We start from the raw sequence: 17,378 nt of genomic DNA on the forward strand, positions 1-17,378 counted from the left end.
CAACATTAAACTTTCAAGTAAAGAATAATTACACAGAGTGTGCCCTGAAGAAAGGAAGAACTAGCCCAACCATAACTGGTAAGGCACAAACAATTTTCATGCATATCCAACGGAGATTCAGCATTGCGCATTAATAATAAAAGCAGCCATACATGACATTTTACTGAAAACTCTCACACAGAAAATTACTACCAAGAGCCAACTCATTTGTGACATAAGTTTGAAAGTGAATGTATTTTTAAGTTTACACCAAAGCTTTGTTTTAGATGGCCAAGCAGACAAAGAAGAAAAAAAGCAGAGCCATTAAAAGAAGAAACTACTTAGACAAATGTATGTGTTATCATGTACTAATTAATTCTATCATAAGTCAGAGACTGATTTTCAACAAAAAATTTATCAAAGCAGTTTATAAAGCAAAATAAATGAGAAACTCGCTTCCTGTCCCAAAGTGGGTCAAGAAGGGATGTACCGGAACAGCATTTGCATTCCATTCTGAGCTTGGAACAGATCACAAAGGCCCGGAATGTTCCATCAGAACAAATGGTCGAGCCGGCTGTTCTGACAGAACAAGCTCAGAATGTTTCAAGTGTTCTGAGTGCCATTTTGGAGGCCTGTTCCTCCCTTCCTGGCTGGTTTTTGCACTGGCTTCCAATTGGCTTGCGATTTCCTTGCTTCATGGTTGGCTTCTTATCCTACAAATCAGCTTGGTTTATAGGATAACAAGCCAACCAAGAAGCAAGGAGACTGCAAGCCAATTGGAAGCCAGTGTCAAAACCAGCCAGGAAGGGGGAAACAGGCCTCCAAAATGGCGCTTGGAACACTTAAAATGTTCCGACTTGGAAAAGTGTCATTCCATTTCAAACTTGAAACAGGCCCTTCATTTGGAGGGCATTCTGTTTAGAGCTTGAAACGGCCCATTTCAAGTTGGAACGTTTCAAGCTCGAAACGTTCTGTGCAATCCCTAGGCTCAAAGTCTAAAAGCACATACAAGGGAGATCCCAGCAATGGCCAACAGAGGAGGCACTAAACTAGATTAAATAAGGACAGTTGCCCTTCCCCTGATAACTGGGCAACAGGGTGCCTTTAAAAATGGTAGTTCTCTTATATTTAGCAATGGGGAGAGCAACTGTCCCTATTCAGCCAAGCATAGCATCTCCCCAGTGGCTTTTGCTGATGCCTCACGTGTGTGTTTGTGTCTATTTGTGTGACAGAAATACCAAAGATGTAGATATCATGATTGACTTGTCTTTTAAAAGGTACAAGACAGAAGCCCAATTCAGACATTATGCTATATGAGTCTACAGATGTCTGTACACTTGTACATGTGTTTGTGTGACGACTGTACCTGTGTTCATTTTAAAAGCAAACCTGCATATAGGCCCTTCAAGTACATAGTACAGATAGGAAATGTACTTCTGTGCCTGCATTCAACATGTGAATGACTGTACCTGTGTACACTGTACACTTCTTGTACAAGTGCTGACCATAACATGGCCAACATAAGGCAGTCAAAAAATGGTGGCGGGGGTGGGTCGGGCAGCAGCCGGGCAGGCAGCACAAAAAAAGAAGATGGGGCGGGCGGGCAGGGAAGAAGAAGGTGGCAGTTGTGGGTGGAGGGAGAAAAAGAAGATGGCAGGCAGGGGCTGGCAGGGAAGGAAGAAGATGGCGGGCAGGGGTGGGCAGGGAAGACGACGGGCATGGGAAGAATGCGGCGGGGGTGGGCAAGCAAAAAACAGCTGCACGGGGTAGGGGGAGAAAGCGGCAGCGGCGAACTATGAGCGCAGGTGCTCTGTGCCAGATCAGCTAGTATACATAGAAAATACAAAAGTGGGAGGAAGACAGGTCAGAATCTTGGGGGACCACCAGACAGTGGAAACAAGGGAAAGAAAAGCATCATAAGATGAAACAGTGTGAAAGATACCGTTAGAACCATGGAAAAAACAGGGAACTTCAGAATGGCAAAAAGAGAATATACAGAGTCAAAAGCAGAAAACAAATCCAGGAAGAGAACAACAGAAAAGAGTCTCTGAGACTTCGCATAAAGGAGATAATTTGAAATCAGGGTAACAACCATCAAATTGGGTGAGCAGACCAGGAGGACAGAATCATCATTAGATAGAGATCTCAGGGCTTGAAATGGGACAACATATTCAAAGGACTTGAGAGAAAAGAAAGCCAAGGAATTATAATGGCAAGAGAAAAGGTTTAAGAACTGGAGAGATGCAGTCAGGAAGGAAGGAAAACTGGGAGGATAAAAGGAAGATTAAAAAGGTGAAGTGACGTAGGGATGTGCGGACTGGTCTGGAGGCTCGGGGGTTCGGGATCAAACCGAACGCACCCACCCCACCGGGTTCCATCCGGACCGGAACCGAACCTCCGGACAAGTCTGCGATTTGTTTATTATTATTATTATTTATTTAAAATACCTCTAGCCCCTTTGGGGGGCTTCTTGTAGGCCGCGGGGGGGGGTCCACGAAGGTTCCCCCTCCCCCTGCCTCTTCAATCACCGTGGCGGCCCAGAAAAATGCTTGATTTTGGCCCATTTGGGCCTCTGTAAGTGTGTGTGGTGGCCATTTTCGCCACCGCACATGCGTAAATGGCCTCTACGAGGCCTGGCCTGGCCCAGGGCCTCACAGAGGTCACTGGAGGTACTATGCCACCCCCAGCACAGTACCTCCAGTGACTGTTGCTGGTGTCTATCTTATGTTTCTTTTTAGATTGTGAGCCCTTCGGGGACAGGGTTCTATTTTATTTGTTTTTTCTCCATGTAAACTGCCCTGAGCCATTTTTGGAAGGGTAGTATAGAAATCGAATGAATGAATGAATGAATTTGCGCCTGCACGGTGGCCACTTTTTTTCAAACCGAACCGGGCCAGCCAGTTCCCTGCACACCGCTAAAGTAAAATCAGAGTCCTTGGCTGGCTGTGGTGCCCAAAGGGCATCTGACCCAAGCAAATAGACAGCTAGTCCCACCACTAGTCAGAGTGATATATTTCAGAAAGGAAGCAGGAAGAAGGTCAGAAGAGCAGGAGAAAAGGAAAGGAAGTTTGGAGAATTGTGTTTTTGTTGTAAACCGCCCAGAGATGTAAGTTTTGGGTGGTATAAAAATATGTTAAATAAATAATTATCCTATCAATCATCTTTATTATGGTCCAAGACCAGCAAAGGATAGCATGATGCAGTAATTATGAGGAGAACATACATTAGGATAGGACAGATTATGAAGCAATAGAACCATATTGCATTAAATTAAGTTACTATAAACTATAATTACTATAAACTATAATTACTATAAAATTACTAGTAGTTATAAACTATAATTACTACAAGTGCTACTCTGCTGTGAGGAGGACTGTAAAGCTGCTGCTACTACAGCTCAGCTTAAATATAGTAAAATATTAATAAATACTGTAAAATATATTAAAATAGGGAGAGAACAGAGGCAAAAGTATGAGTACAAGGTCACTACATTTATATTCAAAGTTACATGCATCTGTATGAGAGGATAAAACATAAGATATTTAAACTATAGGATAAGGTGACTAAAATATGTAGGACAGGACAACTAGCTGAGAGCAAAGCAGGCAAGTAAAATAGAGAGTGGCTGAAATTACAAGACTAATACATGGTTATGGACTGGCAGCTGGTGTCTACTTTGTTTTTAAGACTGTGAGCCCTTTGGGGGCACAGGACAGGGAATTGTTTTGTTATAGGGAACTATATTTGTTATTGTTATTCTTTTTCTATGTACACGGCTTTGGAAGTTTTTTTTTTTATTGAAGAGTGGCATAAATAATGATAGAAATTCTGCCATGACTGGCCTTGTGTAAGACTTGTCGAGATTGTGCAGGAGTGGTGGTAGGTTCCTAAGCACACTAATGTGTGCCCTATTTTCACCCTGCAAATAAATAAACTGAATCCTCATTACCTGACTGCGGATACACGAAATGTGAATGGAGAACCCTCAAATAACAAGAGTCTCTTGTATATGCTTTGTAACACAAGTTCTCAAAGCATTTTTCATAGAAAAATATTCAATAATAAAATGATTCCCTGTTCCCAAAAAGCTCAGAGTCTAAAAAGGAAATATAAGTTAGACACCAGCAACAACTATACTGATGACACCCAAATCTAGTATGCTAATGACACCCAAATCTATTTCTCCATGTCAACCTCATCGGGAGAAGGCATAACCTACCTAAATGTCTGCCTGGAGTTACTGATGGGCTGGATGAGGGATAACAAACAGACTGAATCCAGATAAGATGGACGTACTTATTGTGTGGGGTCGAAACTCAGGAGATGAGTTTGATCTGCCTGTTCTGGATGGGGTCACACTTCCCCAGAAGGAACAGGTACACAGTCTGGGGGTGCTTCTAGATCCAAGCCTCTCCCTGGTCTCCCAGGCTGAGGTGGTGGCCAGAGGTGCCTTTTATCAACTTCGGCTGATATGCCAGCTGTGTCTGTTTCTTGAGACAAATGACTTCAGGACAGTGGTACATATGCTGGTAACCTCCAGACTGGATTACTGTAATGCGCTCTATATGGGGCTGCCTTTGTATGTAGTCTGGAAATTACAGCTGGTCCAGAATGCGGCAGCCAGGTTGGTCTCTGGGTCATCTCAGAGAGACCATATTACTCCTGTATTGAAAGAGTTACATTGGCTGCCGATATGTTTCCGGGCAAAATACAAGGTGCTCGTTATAACCCATAAAGCCCAAATGGCTTCGGCCCTGGGTATTTAAGAGAATGTCTTCTCCGTCATGAACCCCACCACCTACTGAGATTATCAGAAGAGGTCTGTCTGCATTTGCCACTGGCTTATCTGGTGGCTACTCGGGGACAAGCCTTCTCAGTTGCTGCCCTGATGTTTTGGAACACGCTCCCTGCTGAAATAAGAGCCTCCCCATCTCTGACAATTTTTAAAAAATCTTTAAAGACACATTTGTTCACCCAGGCTTTTATTTAAATTCCATTTTAATAGTTTTAACATTGTTTTAAAATATTGTTTTAAGGTTTTAAGTTGTAACGTTTCAACTTTTTGCTATCATTTATTTTAACCAATGTTTTTAAAAAAATTGTTGTCATTTATCTGTTTTAACTAGTGTTTTAACTTTTGTGTTTTTGTTGTAAACCGCCCAGAGACGTAAGGTTTGGGTGGTATAAAAATATGTTAAATAAATAATTAAACAAACAAACAAACTACTGTAAGGATGCTATCCCCCTGCTAAATATAAGAGAATCAACACTTGGAAAGATACCTCTTTTCTCAGTTAAGGTAGGTAGATTTATTTCAGTCATTGACCAGTAAATAAAAACAATTACAAAAAAGTATAGCAGTACAAAAAGAAGTTACAGGAGCTCAGAATGAATTTTACAGACAATATAACAAAACTTAGCTATTCTGCAAATAATCTTCTTATTGGTATTTCAACCCCTGCTAACGGGGCAAAGAGGCACCTTTTACCATGGTGATTCTCTTTATTTAGCAGGGGGAGAGTAACTGGCTCTATCCACCCCCAGCACACAGTACTTCCAGTGACTGTTGCTGGTGTCTAGCTTATGTTTCTTTTTAGAATGTGAGCCCTTTGGGGACAGGAAGCCATCTTATTTATTTATTATTTCTCTGTGTAAACCGCCCTGAGCCATTTTTGGAAGGGTGGTATAGAAATTGAAATAATAATAATAATAATATGCTCTGCACCCCCGTAGTGATGTCGATAGGCTATACCTGCCTCGCAGCTCAGGTGGAAGAGGAATGCTGCAAGTCCATCAAACAGTAGAGGAGGAGAAAAGAGGCCTTGAAGAATATATAAGGGACAGTGAAGAAGATGCACTTCAAATGGTCAAGAACAAGAAACTATTCAACGCCAATGAAAAAAAGCAGGCCTACAAGAAAGAAGAAGTCAAGAACCGAGCAGAAAAATGGAAAAATAAGCCCCTGCATGGTCAATATTTGCACAATATAAGTGGAAAATCAGACATCACCAAGACCTGGCAATGGCTTAAGAATGGCAACTTGAACAAAGAAACAGAGGGTTTAATACTGGCTGCACAAGAACAGGCACTAAGAACAAATGCAATAAGAGCAAAAGTAGAAAAATCAACAACAAACAGCAAGTGCCGCCTTTGTAAAGAAGCAGATGAAACAGTGGACCACCTAATCAACTGTTGTAAAAAGATCGCACAGACTGACTACAAACAAAGGCATGACAAGGTAGCAGGGATGATACACTGGAACATCTGCAAAAAATACAAGCTACCTGTAGCCAAGAATTGGTGGGACCATAAAATTGAAAAAGTTGAAGAAAATGAAGATGTAAAAATATTATGGGACTTCCAACTACAAACAGACAAACATCTGCCACACAATACACCAGATATCACTGTAGTCGAAAAGAAAGAAAAACAAGTCAAAATAATTGACATAGCAATACCAGGGGATAGCAGAATAGAAGAAAAAGAAATAGAAAAAATCACCAAATACAAAGATCTACAAGTTGAAATTGAAAGGCTGTGGCAGAAAAAGACCCAAATAATCCCAGTGGTAATTGGCGCCCTGGGTGCAGTTCCAAAATACCTTGAAGAGCACCTCAACACCATAGGTGCCACAGAAATCACCATCAGCCAATTACAAAAAGCAGCTTTACTGGGAACAGCCTATATTCTGCGACGATATCTATAACAGCAACAACACTGACAATAAAATTCAGCCATCCTAGGTCCTTGGGAAGGACTCGGTGTCTGGATAAAACAAACCAGTCAATAACACCTGTCTGACTGTGTAAATAAATAAATAAATAATAATAATAATAATAATTTTTCTGCTGTGGCAGGAAAAAGACCAAAATAATCCCAGTGCACCCTAGGTGCAATTCCAAAGCACCTTGAAGAGCACCTCAACACCATAGGGGCCACAGAAATCACCATCAGCCAATTACAAAAAGCAACTTTACTGGGAACAGCCTATATTTTGCGACGATATCTATAATAACCAACAGTATTGATGATAAAATTCAGCCATCCCAGGTCCTTGGGAAGGACTCTATGTCTGGTTAAAACAAACCAGTCAATAATACCTGTCTGACTGCATAAACAAGAAATAATAATAGATAGAAATCGTCAGGGTATCCAGGGAGGTTAGCAAAGGAGAAATTAAACTTAAGTGTATATCCCTATAAAAAGCACAGTATAGAATGACATGTGAAGTAGTTTCTATGGCCCCAGAGCCACACAGACACAGCCAAGAAGAAAAAGGTATCCCTTTAAACCTACCATCAAGAACCGCTGTAGGTAATGTGTTAACCTGTGCTAGAGTAAGGGCACGTCTAAATTTGGGCAGAGACAGCTCACTTAAATATTCCGCTGGTTTAAAGTTAGTAATTTGGTTCCCTATGTAAATATTATTCTTGAGACCAGCCAGTTCCTCTTGTAATTCTATATCTAAAATGAGTTGTTTAACCACCTTCGTGGCCTGATCTAGTCCTAGGTCAACTAGTTTGACTGGGGAAAGTCCATATTGGGATAATTTATTTATCATCAAAGACTTCCATTTAAGTTTATAGCCTGTGGTTTTCTTTTGGCAGAATACAGGAGGGGGTTACCATTGCCTCCTCCCATGCAGTATGAGATGATGCCTTTCAGCATCTTCCTATATTGCTGCTGCCCGATACAGTACCAGCGGGGATTCGAACTGGCAACCTTCTGCTTGTTAGTCAAGCATTTCCCCGCTGCGCCATGGTAGGGGTTAACTCAGCTCTCAGCCTCAGTGTTCCTTACATGTAAAATAAGAGTATTAATAGGTTGACTTTGAGCAGTTCTGTGCACTATTTTAAAGTTGTGTTAGAACCTCTGATCCACAATGCATTTTGATGAAGGGTAGAAGAGAGCCCTCTCCAAAGACAGTTTGGAAGGCAAGTTGGGCGCAGACTTTTGTAGCCAGCCTCCTGACTCTAAGAGGAAGCCAAAAATGCATTCAATCAGCATTGTGGCAATTACACTAGTTGGCTTCCCAGCCGAATTTAAAGCTCACACGTCTCCACAAATCAATTCTTCCCCAATAGCATCATCTCCATCTTGCCTGGATTAGATTTTCATCTCATCTACCTGAACACTGTCTCCAAAAGAACTGCTTCAAGAACTAAGGTGCTGCCTCTCTGTACTTAGTTAATAAAATATGGAACACTGTGTTATCATCTGATTGATGCCAATCAATTCCAAAAATGACAGACTGTCTCACCCAAAAGTTTCATGTAGATGTCCCCCCTTTGGCCCAAACTCTATGGTAGCATAAAGGCTGACTATCCCTGCCTCAAAACCCTCCGACCACTAACTGGTTCAGTAGGAAAATCACTCAAGAAAAAATGCTCTGCATATATTCTTTAAGATGTGTATGCTGCAGGAGCATAATCAGTTACATTCATCAAGGAGGTTTTGCAAACACAAGTCTCAAACTCAATTAAAACCATTATGAAATTATTTTAAACACATTAAATGGCTATCATATTCACATAAATCATGCCAAATAGACTAATATGGTGCTGTCTTAATTAAAACTCAATTAGTGTTAGATTAAAGTATAATTAGAGCTCATCAGTAAATAAACAGTAACTGCTGAAGAGACTGGCCGACATCCAGACTTAGTATTACTCAGGAGATATTCTAAAGGACTACTACATTTCAATAGGACTTCCTCTAGTAAATCTAATCGGGATGTTGGCCAAGGGTATATTATAAACTAGGAAATATTAAATGTAATGAATCCACCACATAATGAATCAAATATTGCATTTAAATACCACCACAGTGAGTCTTACAGTGGTTTACCGCAAAATTGTTAATAATAATCTTTAAAATAATTTAAACACAGCACAACATAATTAAAATCAGCACTAAAATGCTGATGGAAAAGATGTATTTTCAAGACCATCTTAAAGGTCACCAAAGATGTTGAACCTCATATCTCAGCAGGAAGCATGTTCCAAAGCTTAAAGGTAAAGTGTGCAATCAAGTCAATTTCGACTCCTGGTGATCACAGAGCCCTGTGGTTGTCTTTGGTAGAATACAGGAGGGGTTTACCATTGCCTCCTCCCGTGCAATATGAGACGATGCCTTTCAGTATCTTCCTATATCGCTGCTGCCTGATATAGCAGCAGCGGGGATTTGAACCAGCAACCTCCTGCTTGTTAGTCAAGCATTTCCCTGCTGTACCACTTAAGGTGATGTCTAAAGCTTATGGGTGGCTATAAAGAAGGCCTGACAGGTCATAGTTGGACAAGCCAATGGCAACTGGAAGCAGGCTCACATTTAGCTAACCACCAATCATATGACATGAGTTACATATGTGCCCTCTTCCAAATGACTCAGAGGAGTGCTTTAGCCTAAGCCTTGGGAGATGAGCTAGTCAGAATATCCCAACACAGATTTACAGCTATGTAGTGAGCTTTGCACACTACAAGACAGAGATGAAGCTCTGTTTCCACTGTGGGCTTGCCATGGTCTCTCTTGTAATGGCTCAAGATTGAAATACTGGCCCAAACTCTAGAGCATGGCTGCACGACTGTGGCTCTCCAGCTGTTTTCGGACTACAACTTCCATCATCTCCAGCCACAGTGGCCAATAGTCAGGGATGATGAGTGTTGTAGTGCAAGATCTTCAGGAGGGCTGAAGTTGTGCAGCCCTGCTATAGAGACATGCCCTTGGCCACCATGGGCTCTGGAAATGGCCTTAGACCAGACTCCAACAGTAGCACGGAAGTCCATAAATTTTGGCTGGCCTTGGCAGCCAAGCAAAATATGATTCTCACCACCTTTCCCTCTGCTGAGGGCAAGATTCCCCTTAAGCCGCCCCCCCCCCCAAAACCCTTAACCTTAAAGTTGCATGGTAACTTTCTTCCTCTCAAACTGTTAAGTATACCACTAAGAGAAATGCACAAGCCACAGCAGCCACACTATAAGCTACACACATTTTAAACCAAAACAATGTTATTAGAGGCCATCAAAAGCATTTGGAGAGAGAAAAAGTAGCTGGCATGAATTGCCAGGAGAATAGGTACAACCTAAAAGGTATCTTCACATTTCTGCCTACTGCATTATCTTCTCTCAACAGCTTCCCTACAGGCCAGCTCTCTCTTTAGCTAGGCTAAAATAAATATGTGAAACAGGATTCAAATCCAAATTAAGTCCAGGGATAATCCGCCAGTGCAATGTGCTCGCAATCTGTAATATTCCCAGAGGCATGAGCATTATTCTTACCTCTGCTCCTGTGGCTCAAAATGCTAAAGAGTACATCATTAAGTCAAGCTAGCAAAGTTTTCACAGCTTCTAGTATAGTACAAGACAGTCTAAAACTAGAGGAAGATAATCTGTCTGAAAAAGGTACAACGTGCATCAACAAATCAAAGAGAAAGAAATATCAAGGCAGATAATGTCCTTGAATAACAACATGAATCACGCACATCTCCTTGATAATACCAACAAAGATGGCTTCACATCAGCAATGGGAGGCCCTAAACTCAAAGTCCTGGCCTCCATTAGGTCCTTCCTTCCCCAGTTGCCTATCCAAAGGCAAGAGGGGTGCATGAATGCAGGGGTGCTTATGGCAACAGACAGACAGGTAGCTCACCTTAGTTTAGGGGAGGCTCTGGCCCTTTACTTTCCATTTCTCTTCCTTACGTGGATGAGAGGAGCAAGGCTGTTCTGACTACCATTACTAGGGTAGGAGCCTCCTACCCTAGTTTGGGAGCTGCGCGCACTCTGGAGTTCCGATAGTGAGCGTAACACAAGGTCGGAGGCAGGGATCTTGCTTGTGTGCAGCCTCAGTTGGGTAGGGACGAGGGAGGAGGAAAAACCCTAGTAATAATTGTCAGATCCAGCTTCTTCTATAACCCTATTCATGAATTAAGAAACTGGGTACACTGTACTCAGATATAGGGGAAAGGGAGTGCTCCCTGGCACTAACACATTTCATAGCCATGTCCTCAATTAAGCAAGTCCTTAATCCAGAGAGAGGTTTCCCCTGTAACTTGCAATGCTGGGTGGCCAGCGTTCCAAGACACAAGGAGAAAACATTCCCAGGCTCAGCGCACACCTCTGCAGACAAGTCAGTGAACCTGGGGAGATCATAGGACCTGGCTAGAAGTGCATTGGTGCTAGCTTGTTAGCATGATCCCATGTACATTATGTCCAGTTGCTTAATGCCTGAACAGGGTTTATATGCAGGCCTGGTGTCAGGAGTCTGTCAACTGGAGCACTGGTCAAAGATCCAGCGCCACAAGGCTCATTACAACCCTGAGGTCTCATGGGGAAGAAAGAAGATTGTGGTACCAGAGCAGCTGTCAAGAAGCACTCCAAGCCATTATCACCTCCACCAAGATAAGTCTCCCACCAGATCTTTGTGGAGAGCAGCAAAGCTGGTGCCTCCATCTTTTTTTACTAGAATGCAACGGGCTTGTTGCCCCACATCACGTGCATTATTGGCAAACAAAGATGGTGGGTGCCAGCATTGTTGTCCCACCAGGCTGCTGGGCGTGGGGGCACACTGCAGCAACTGGCCAACCGCCCACATGGACCCAATGCTGGCTCTGCTTATTGTGGCTGATGTAATGAATAATGATACATCAGCCTAGAAATGTTTTGTGCATCCAAGCTGCACAGATGCAAATGTTATACAAAAGTCCATCGGAAATAATGGGCTTACTCCTGTGTAAGAGCATTTATGCAACTTTTGCATTTGCACAGCTTGCGTGACTTGTGTGCACACATTACTAGGCTGACATGCCATTGTGCAATATGCCAGCCAGTATACGCCATAATGTTGGTGCATTTTAAAAAACCAGTGCATATATACATGCTTGAACACTCAGTCTCAAGAGTACATTGCCAGGGAAAGTAATCTGCTTTTTTTCTGGGAACATCTCACTCTCCATGGTATCCCCTGTAGTAATGGAAAGGAAGCAAGCTACTTGCTGTCCCCTTAGAGGACTTCCATGTCATCTATCAAACTAAGCCTTGGGACAAGAGAGAATTTTCCTGTAAAAGTAGGTCGAGATACTTAGAAGCAAAAACGGAGGCCTGGTTCACATTTAACACTGAAACCTGGGTTAAGAGATTGTGTATACAGGTGAAACTCGGAAAATTAGAATATCGTGCAAAAGTCCATTAATTTCAGTAATGCAAATTAAAAGGTGAAACTGATATATGAGACAGACGCATTACATGCAAAGCGAGATAAGTCAAGCCTTAATTTGTTATAATTGTGATGATCATGGCGTACAGCTCATGAAAACCCCAAATCCACAATCTCAAAAAATTAGAATATTACATGGAACCAAGAAGACAAGGATTGAAGAATAGAACAATATCGGACCTCTGAAAAGTATACAGCGTACTGTGCTTGACTGACCAGCAAACTCGCCTGACCTGACCCCATAGAGAATCTATGGGGCATTGCCAAGAGAAGGATGAGAGACATGAGAACGAACAATGCAGAATTGCTGAAGGCCGCTAATGAAGCATCCTGGTCTTCCATAATACCTCATCGGTGCCACAGGCTGATACCATCCATGCCATGCCGCATTGAGGCAGTAATTGCTGCAAAAGGGGCCCAAACCAAGTACTGAATACATATGCATGCTTATACTTTTCAGAGGTCCGATATTGTTCTATTCTTCAATCCTTGTCTTCTTGGTTCCATGTAATATTCTAATTTTTTGAGATTGTGGATTTGGGGTTTTCATGAGCTGTACGCCATGATCATCACAATTATAACAAATTAAGGCTTGACTTATCTCGCTTTGCATGTAATGCGTCTGTCTCATATATCAGTTTCACCTTTTAATTTGCATTACTGAAATTAATGGACTTTTGCACGATATTCTAATTTTCCGAGTTTCACCTGTACTTCTCTAGTTCTAGTCTTACATGTGAATTACACACACCCCAAATCACTAAACCAAGTCCTCAAACCAATTTAATAGTTATTTGGATATTAGAATTGTTTCAACCTTTACACAGTAGTTTTTGCTGTAACTCCACTGTGTTCCCCACAGCAAAGTGCAAACAATAGGCATGGATCCTTTTAAAACACTTATCTAGAAAGCCATATCCTGCGAGGTCCAAAAGGGAGCATGTATACAGCCTCATCATCAGCACCCCATCCCAGAACCCTGGTTCAACATTAAACATGAACACAGCCAGAGACCGAATACCCCAAAGAGTCAAAACTGACTCTTAAAGCAATGCCTAGTTCTGCTTTGTTTGTGTCACCAATCACATGGCACATCACATGAAGCTAGAATGGTTAATGGGGCTAACAAAGCATTGTTTTCCAGTTAATTGCCTTTGACAGGGAATAGATTTGTAAATGAATTGCAAATGTCACATTGGCTCAAGACCACCAACAAGACTAAGAAAGAAGCACATGCTATGCTGTGGCGGACAGATGTCAAGGGCTGTGTTCGCACATCAGCAAAAAGGTGTCATTTTAATGAGTCAGTGTGGAAATTAGCACTAATTCTTCAGGCCTAAAAAGGCATCAGTTAATTATACACCTTCCAAGAGCCTTCCAACAAGGAAGTAGGTGGCACACAGAGACAGTTAAACAAAAATGAACTCCTTCCACCCCTCCCTAAACCAATAGCCCAGGCCTTGGCCATTTTAATTCAGCTGAAAGAGCCAGCCCAGAAATTTAGGAGCTAGACAATGGAAAATTGGCAAAATTGCCAGTGATGGGTCATTGTGAAGGGAGAGGATAAATGGGCTTCTCTTTGTCCCCTTTACAAGTATGATACTTAAAACAGAAACAGGGCTACCTGGGACAAATGAAGGTTTTATTAAACAACTCTGCCTCTGAATATCCTAGTCTAGGCACCATTGTTAAATTTCTGGATGCCCTGGTGCCTGGGATTTGTCAAGCCCTGCAACAGCCACCACTAACTGGCCTTGCTGAAGTATTAACAAGTTGTTCTAGTAAGAACTAATTAGCCTACTTGCTTTTCACTTTCTCCATATCTGGATTAAATTTGGTGCAAATTGAGGTCCACAAGTTAGATCTCTTGTGCCTCAAATGTTAATGTGTCCACCATCCTGGATTAGTGTGGATGTCATCATTACAAACTGCACCATTGAGGTGTTCCTGTGTGTCCATTCAGCTGTAGCGACTTTGGTTCAAATCAGTTAAGTGGTTCACAAGTTAGCTCATTTGTGCCTCAAAAGTATATGGTTCCACCATCTCGAATCAGGCTGGATGACATCATCACAAACTGCAGCACTGAGGAGTCCATGTGTCATTCACTACAACTGTACCTAATTTTGTTCAAATCAGACAGTCCACAAGTTAGTCCTCTTGCGCCTCAAACATTCACACATCTACCATCTTGGATTGGGGTAGATGACATCATCACAAACTGTGTCATTGAGGTGTCCCTATGTATCCCTACAGCTGCAACACATTTGGTTCAAATTGGTTAAGTGGTTCACAAGTTAGGCCACTTGTGCCTTAAAAATTTACCCGTCCTCCATCTTGGATTGGGATGGATGATATCATCACAAACTATGCCATTGAGGTGTCCCTACAACTGTACCTGATTTGGGTCATATTGATCCAGGCATTGCAAAGTAGATGGTGGGGAAGGGACACACATGGACAAACAGACAAAATGCCGGGTGATAAAAGCCTACTGGAAAGTAGGCTAAAAAAATGTAATAGCCTACTGTATTTTATTCCTCCCAGCACATATGGACCAGGAGATAAACCACTTTGTTTTCACAAGTAGTTAATGTGAAGATGTGGGACAGAACTTTGTTTTGGGGTTTTTTTTTAAGCAGCAGGCTAGAGTTGACTTAGAATTAATACTTTCAGCAGAAAGTATTTGCTTACCTCGTCCCTCTCATAATGTTCAGGGCTGTGTAAAGAAAATCTGATTTTGAAGCCTTAGAATAAATCAAAAGTCAAGTCAAGTTTTATTTACGGTCCTAGACCAAACAAATAAATCAAAACTATTATATGTTTTGAATTAGGATTAGCATAGCAAATCCACACAAAAGAGGTGCAGATGCATAGCCGCTTGGATCCAGAGTAGCATTACACAGCCTCTGCTTGCACAAGGGAGCTCTCCCCTTACCTCTTACAGCCACAATGGCCCCCTAGACCCTCCAAGGCAGCTGTTCAAGGAGTACATGGGGCTTCAGCTGCTGGGGGAGAAATCAGAAACCACACTGTGTACACTTGGCAAGTGCCTTCCTCATACACACATACGTGGGGAAAGGAAAATGGATCTACTAATCTGAGGAAAAATTCCCATAAATAGTCATTTAAAAGTAACGCATTTTGCAATTAACAGCCTCCAAGCCGTATATTTGAGGGTTGTAGCCTAGTCTAACATGGGGGCATGGTCAGAGTGCTGGACTAGGACCAAGGAGAACCGAATTCAAATCCGCACTCAGTCAGGAACCTCACTGGGTGCCCCTGGGACAGTCACTTATCTCTCAGCCTAAGTCGCCTCACAGGGTTGTTGTGAGGATAAACACAACCTACAACAGAGGAAGAGCAGGATACAAATGAGGTAAATAAAATATGTAGTTTGTCTCACCTTCAGTCAAAATTGATAGTCCAGCAGTACTGAACCACATATTTTGTCTGAATGTTTAAAAAGACGATATAAGTGTGATGAAATGTGCATTTCCACACTGCAAAGTTTTTTCAATGACCTTCTTTAATGCACAATAAAAGTTGAAAGTTTAAAAACATTCAAAAGTTTAAAACTTAAAAACTAAACCACAGATGTAACAAAACAGCAAACGTTTCAATGTAAGACATCATCCTCAGTGCTATACGAAGGTGGCTGAGTTTTGTTCTTAAATACAACTCCACACCATGATTCAGCTAAAGAACTGAAGGCAATCAACCAATCCAGTGCAGCTTCCAATATCACATACAGGGGGAAAGGGAAAGGAAAAAGGAAAGGAAAAGGAAAATAAAAAGAAAGAAGAAAACTGTGGAGAAAAGAAAACACAAAAGCATGATGAAGTTCATACACTCAATAACCAATGAATTGCATTGCTTCCCTCATTTCCTCTTTAACATTTATAGCTGGATGTTTAAATTCAGTTCTTGAAACTAAACATGTTGTAAGAACCACACTCCCAATAGGTGTCCAGAAAATTCTTATGAGGCATGACCAATTTCTCTGAATGCTTTGTCACCACTGTTCCCTCTAAGGCATGCTCACGTGTGCGTGCTCACAAGTTTTTTTATGTCCGCTCAGTTAATTTTAGATCCTGCTCAGGTTGGATCAGGAGGGCCCCACTCTGAATGCATGTGCGCACACCCTGCCTGGATACTGCCGCCCAGAACAAAACTCATTCTGCACAGAGATGAGCAAAATTAGAGGGACCACTGTTTGTCACCTGTCTTCACCATTAGTGGCTAGGCAGAAAAGGCAATGTGGGAGGCCTCAGTCAATCCCAATGGCAGATATCATCATTACGAAGCATCTAGCAGACATGTGACTTCTTTCTAACTAAACAACTTTACTAAAACTTTTGGGGAAGTCTATATACAACGTCTATGAGATTACCCTGGCCAACAGGCCTGTTAACACCTTCAAAGAACTCCAAAAGGTTGACAAGGCAGAGCGGTAATACTTTTTTTCTTCAGCACGGCCTCTTTTTTTGATCTATGCTTAATGTTTTTATGTTTGTCACCAATTTATTCGGAACAGACATTAAGCAAACTGGCCTGTAATTTCCCAGATCTCATCCCTACTTTTTTGTGGGGGCAGGAGGAGGGATTCATTTTATGTTGGCTACTTTCCAGATAGAGGACTGGAATATGTTGAACAGATACTCATGCCTGAAGCAGTTCATGGAGTCAAATAGAGATGGAGAAATGAAGTTGGGTATACGCCATCCAGAACCAGTGCTTTACTGGTCTGTAGTTTGTAATTACAAACTACAGACCAGTAAATAACTGGTTCTGGATGGCGTATACCCAAGAGTTCTTGAAGAATAAGTGTGAAACAGAAATATACAGTTTTGAGACTGAAATTCGCCTCTGTCCAACATATTCTGCACTGAAGACCAATGCAGAAAAGCTAGTTTCTCGGCAACCATTTCGCATCTTTGCCCTCCAACAGTCATTCCTGTGGAATTTCCAAAGGCATCTGGTGGGCCAGTGTGTGAAACAGGTTACATAAGAAAAGCCCTGCTGGATCAAACCCAAGGCCTATCCAGTACAGCATCCTGTTTTACACAATGACCCACCAGATGCCTCTGGGAAGCCCACAGGCAAGAGCTGAGGACATGCCCTCTCTCCTGCTGTTGCTCGCTTGCAACATGTCTTTAAAGGCATCTTGCCTCTGAGCCTGGAGGTGGCCTATA

General features: G+C 42.0%; 1 protein-coding gene across 12 annotated transcripts in view; it reads right to left on the bottom strand.

Moving 5' to 3' along the window:
- Nucleotides 1-17,378, bottom strand: part of SLC36A4 (solute carrier family 36 member 4) — a 183,861-nt gene that overhangs the window by 44,106 nt on the left and 122,377 nt on the right. Inside the window, exon 11 of one of the 12 annotated variants that reach the window (XM_053311406.1) lies at nt 15,744-15,992. The exons of the other annotated variants lie outside the window; for them this stretch is intronic. Coding sequence (XP_053167381.1) covers nt 15,928-15,992 — 65 coding nt within the window. The 3' untranslated portion in view covers nt 15,744-15,927. Of the gene's footprint in view, nt 1-15,743; nt 15,993-17,378 lie in introns of those variants that run through there. 12 annotated transcript variants of the gene reach the window in all.

This window comes from Hemicordylus capensis, chromosome 3 (genome assembly GCF_027244095.1).
Source record: "Hemicordylus capensis ecotype Gifberg chromosome 3, rHemCap1.1.pri, whole genome shotgun sequence".
NCBI lineage: Eukaryota > Metazoa > Chordata > Lepidosauria > Squamata > Cordylidae > Hemicordylus > Hemicordylus capensis.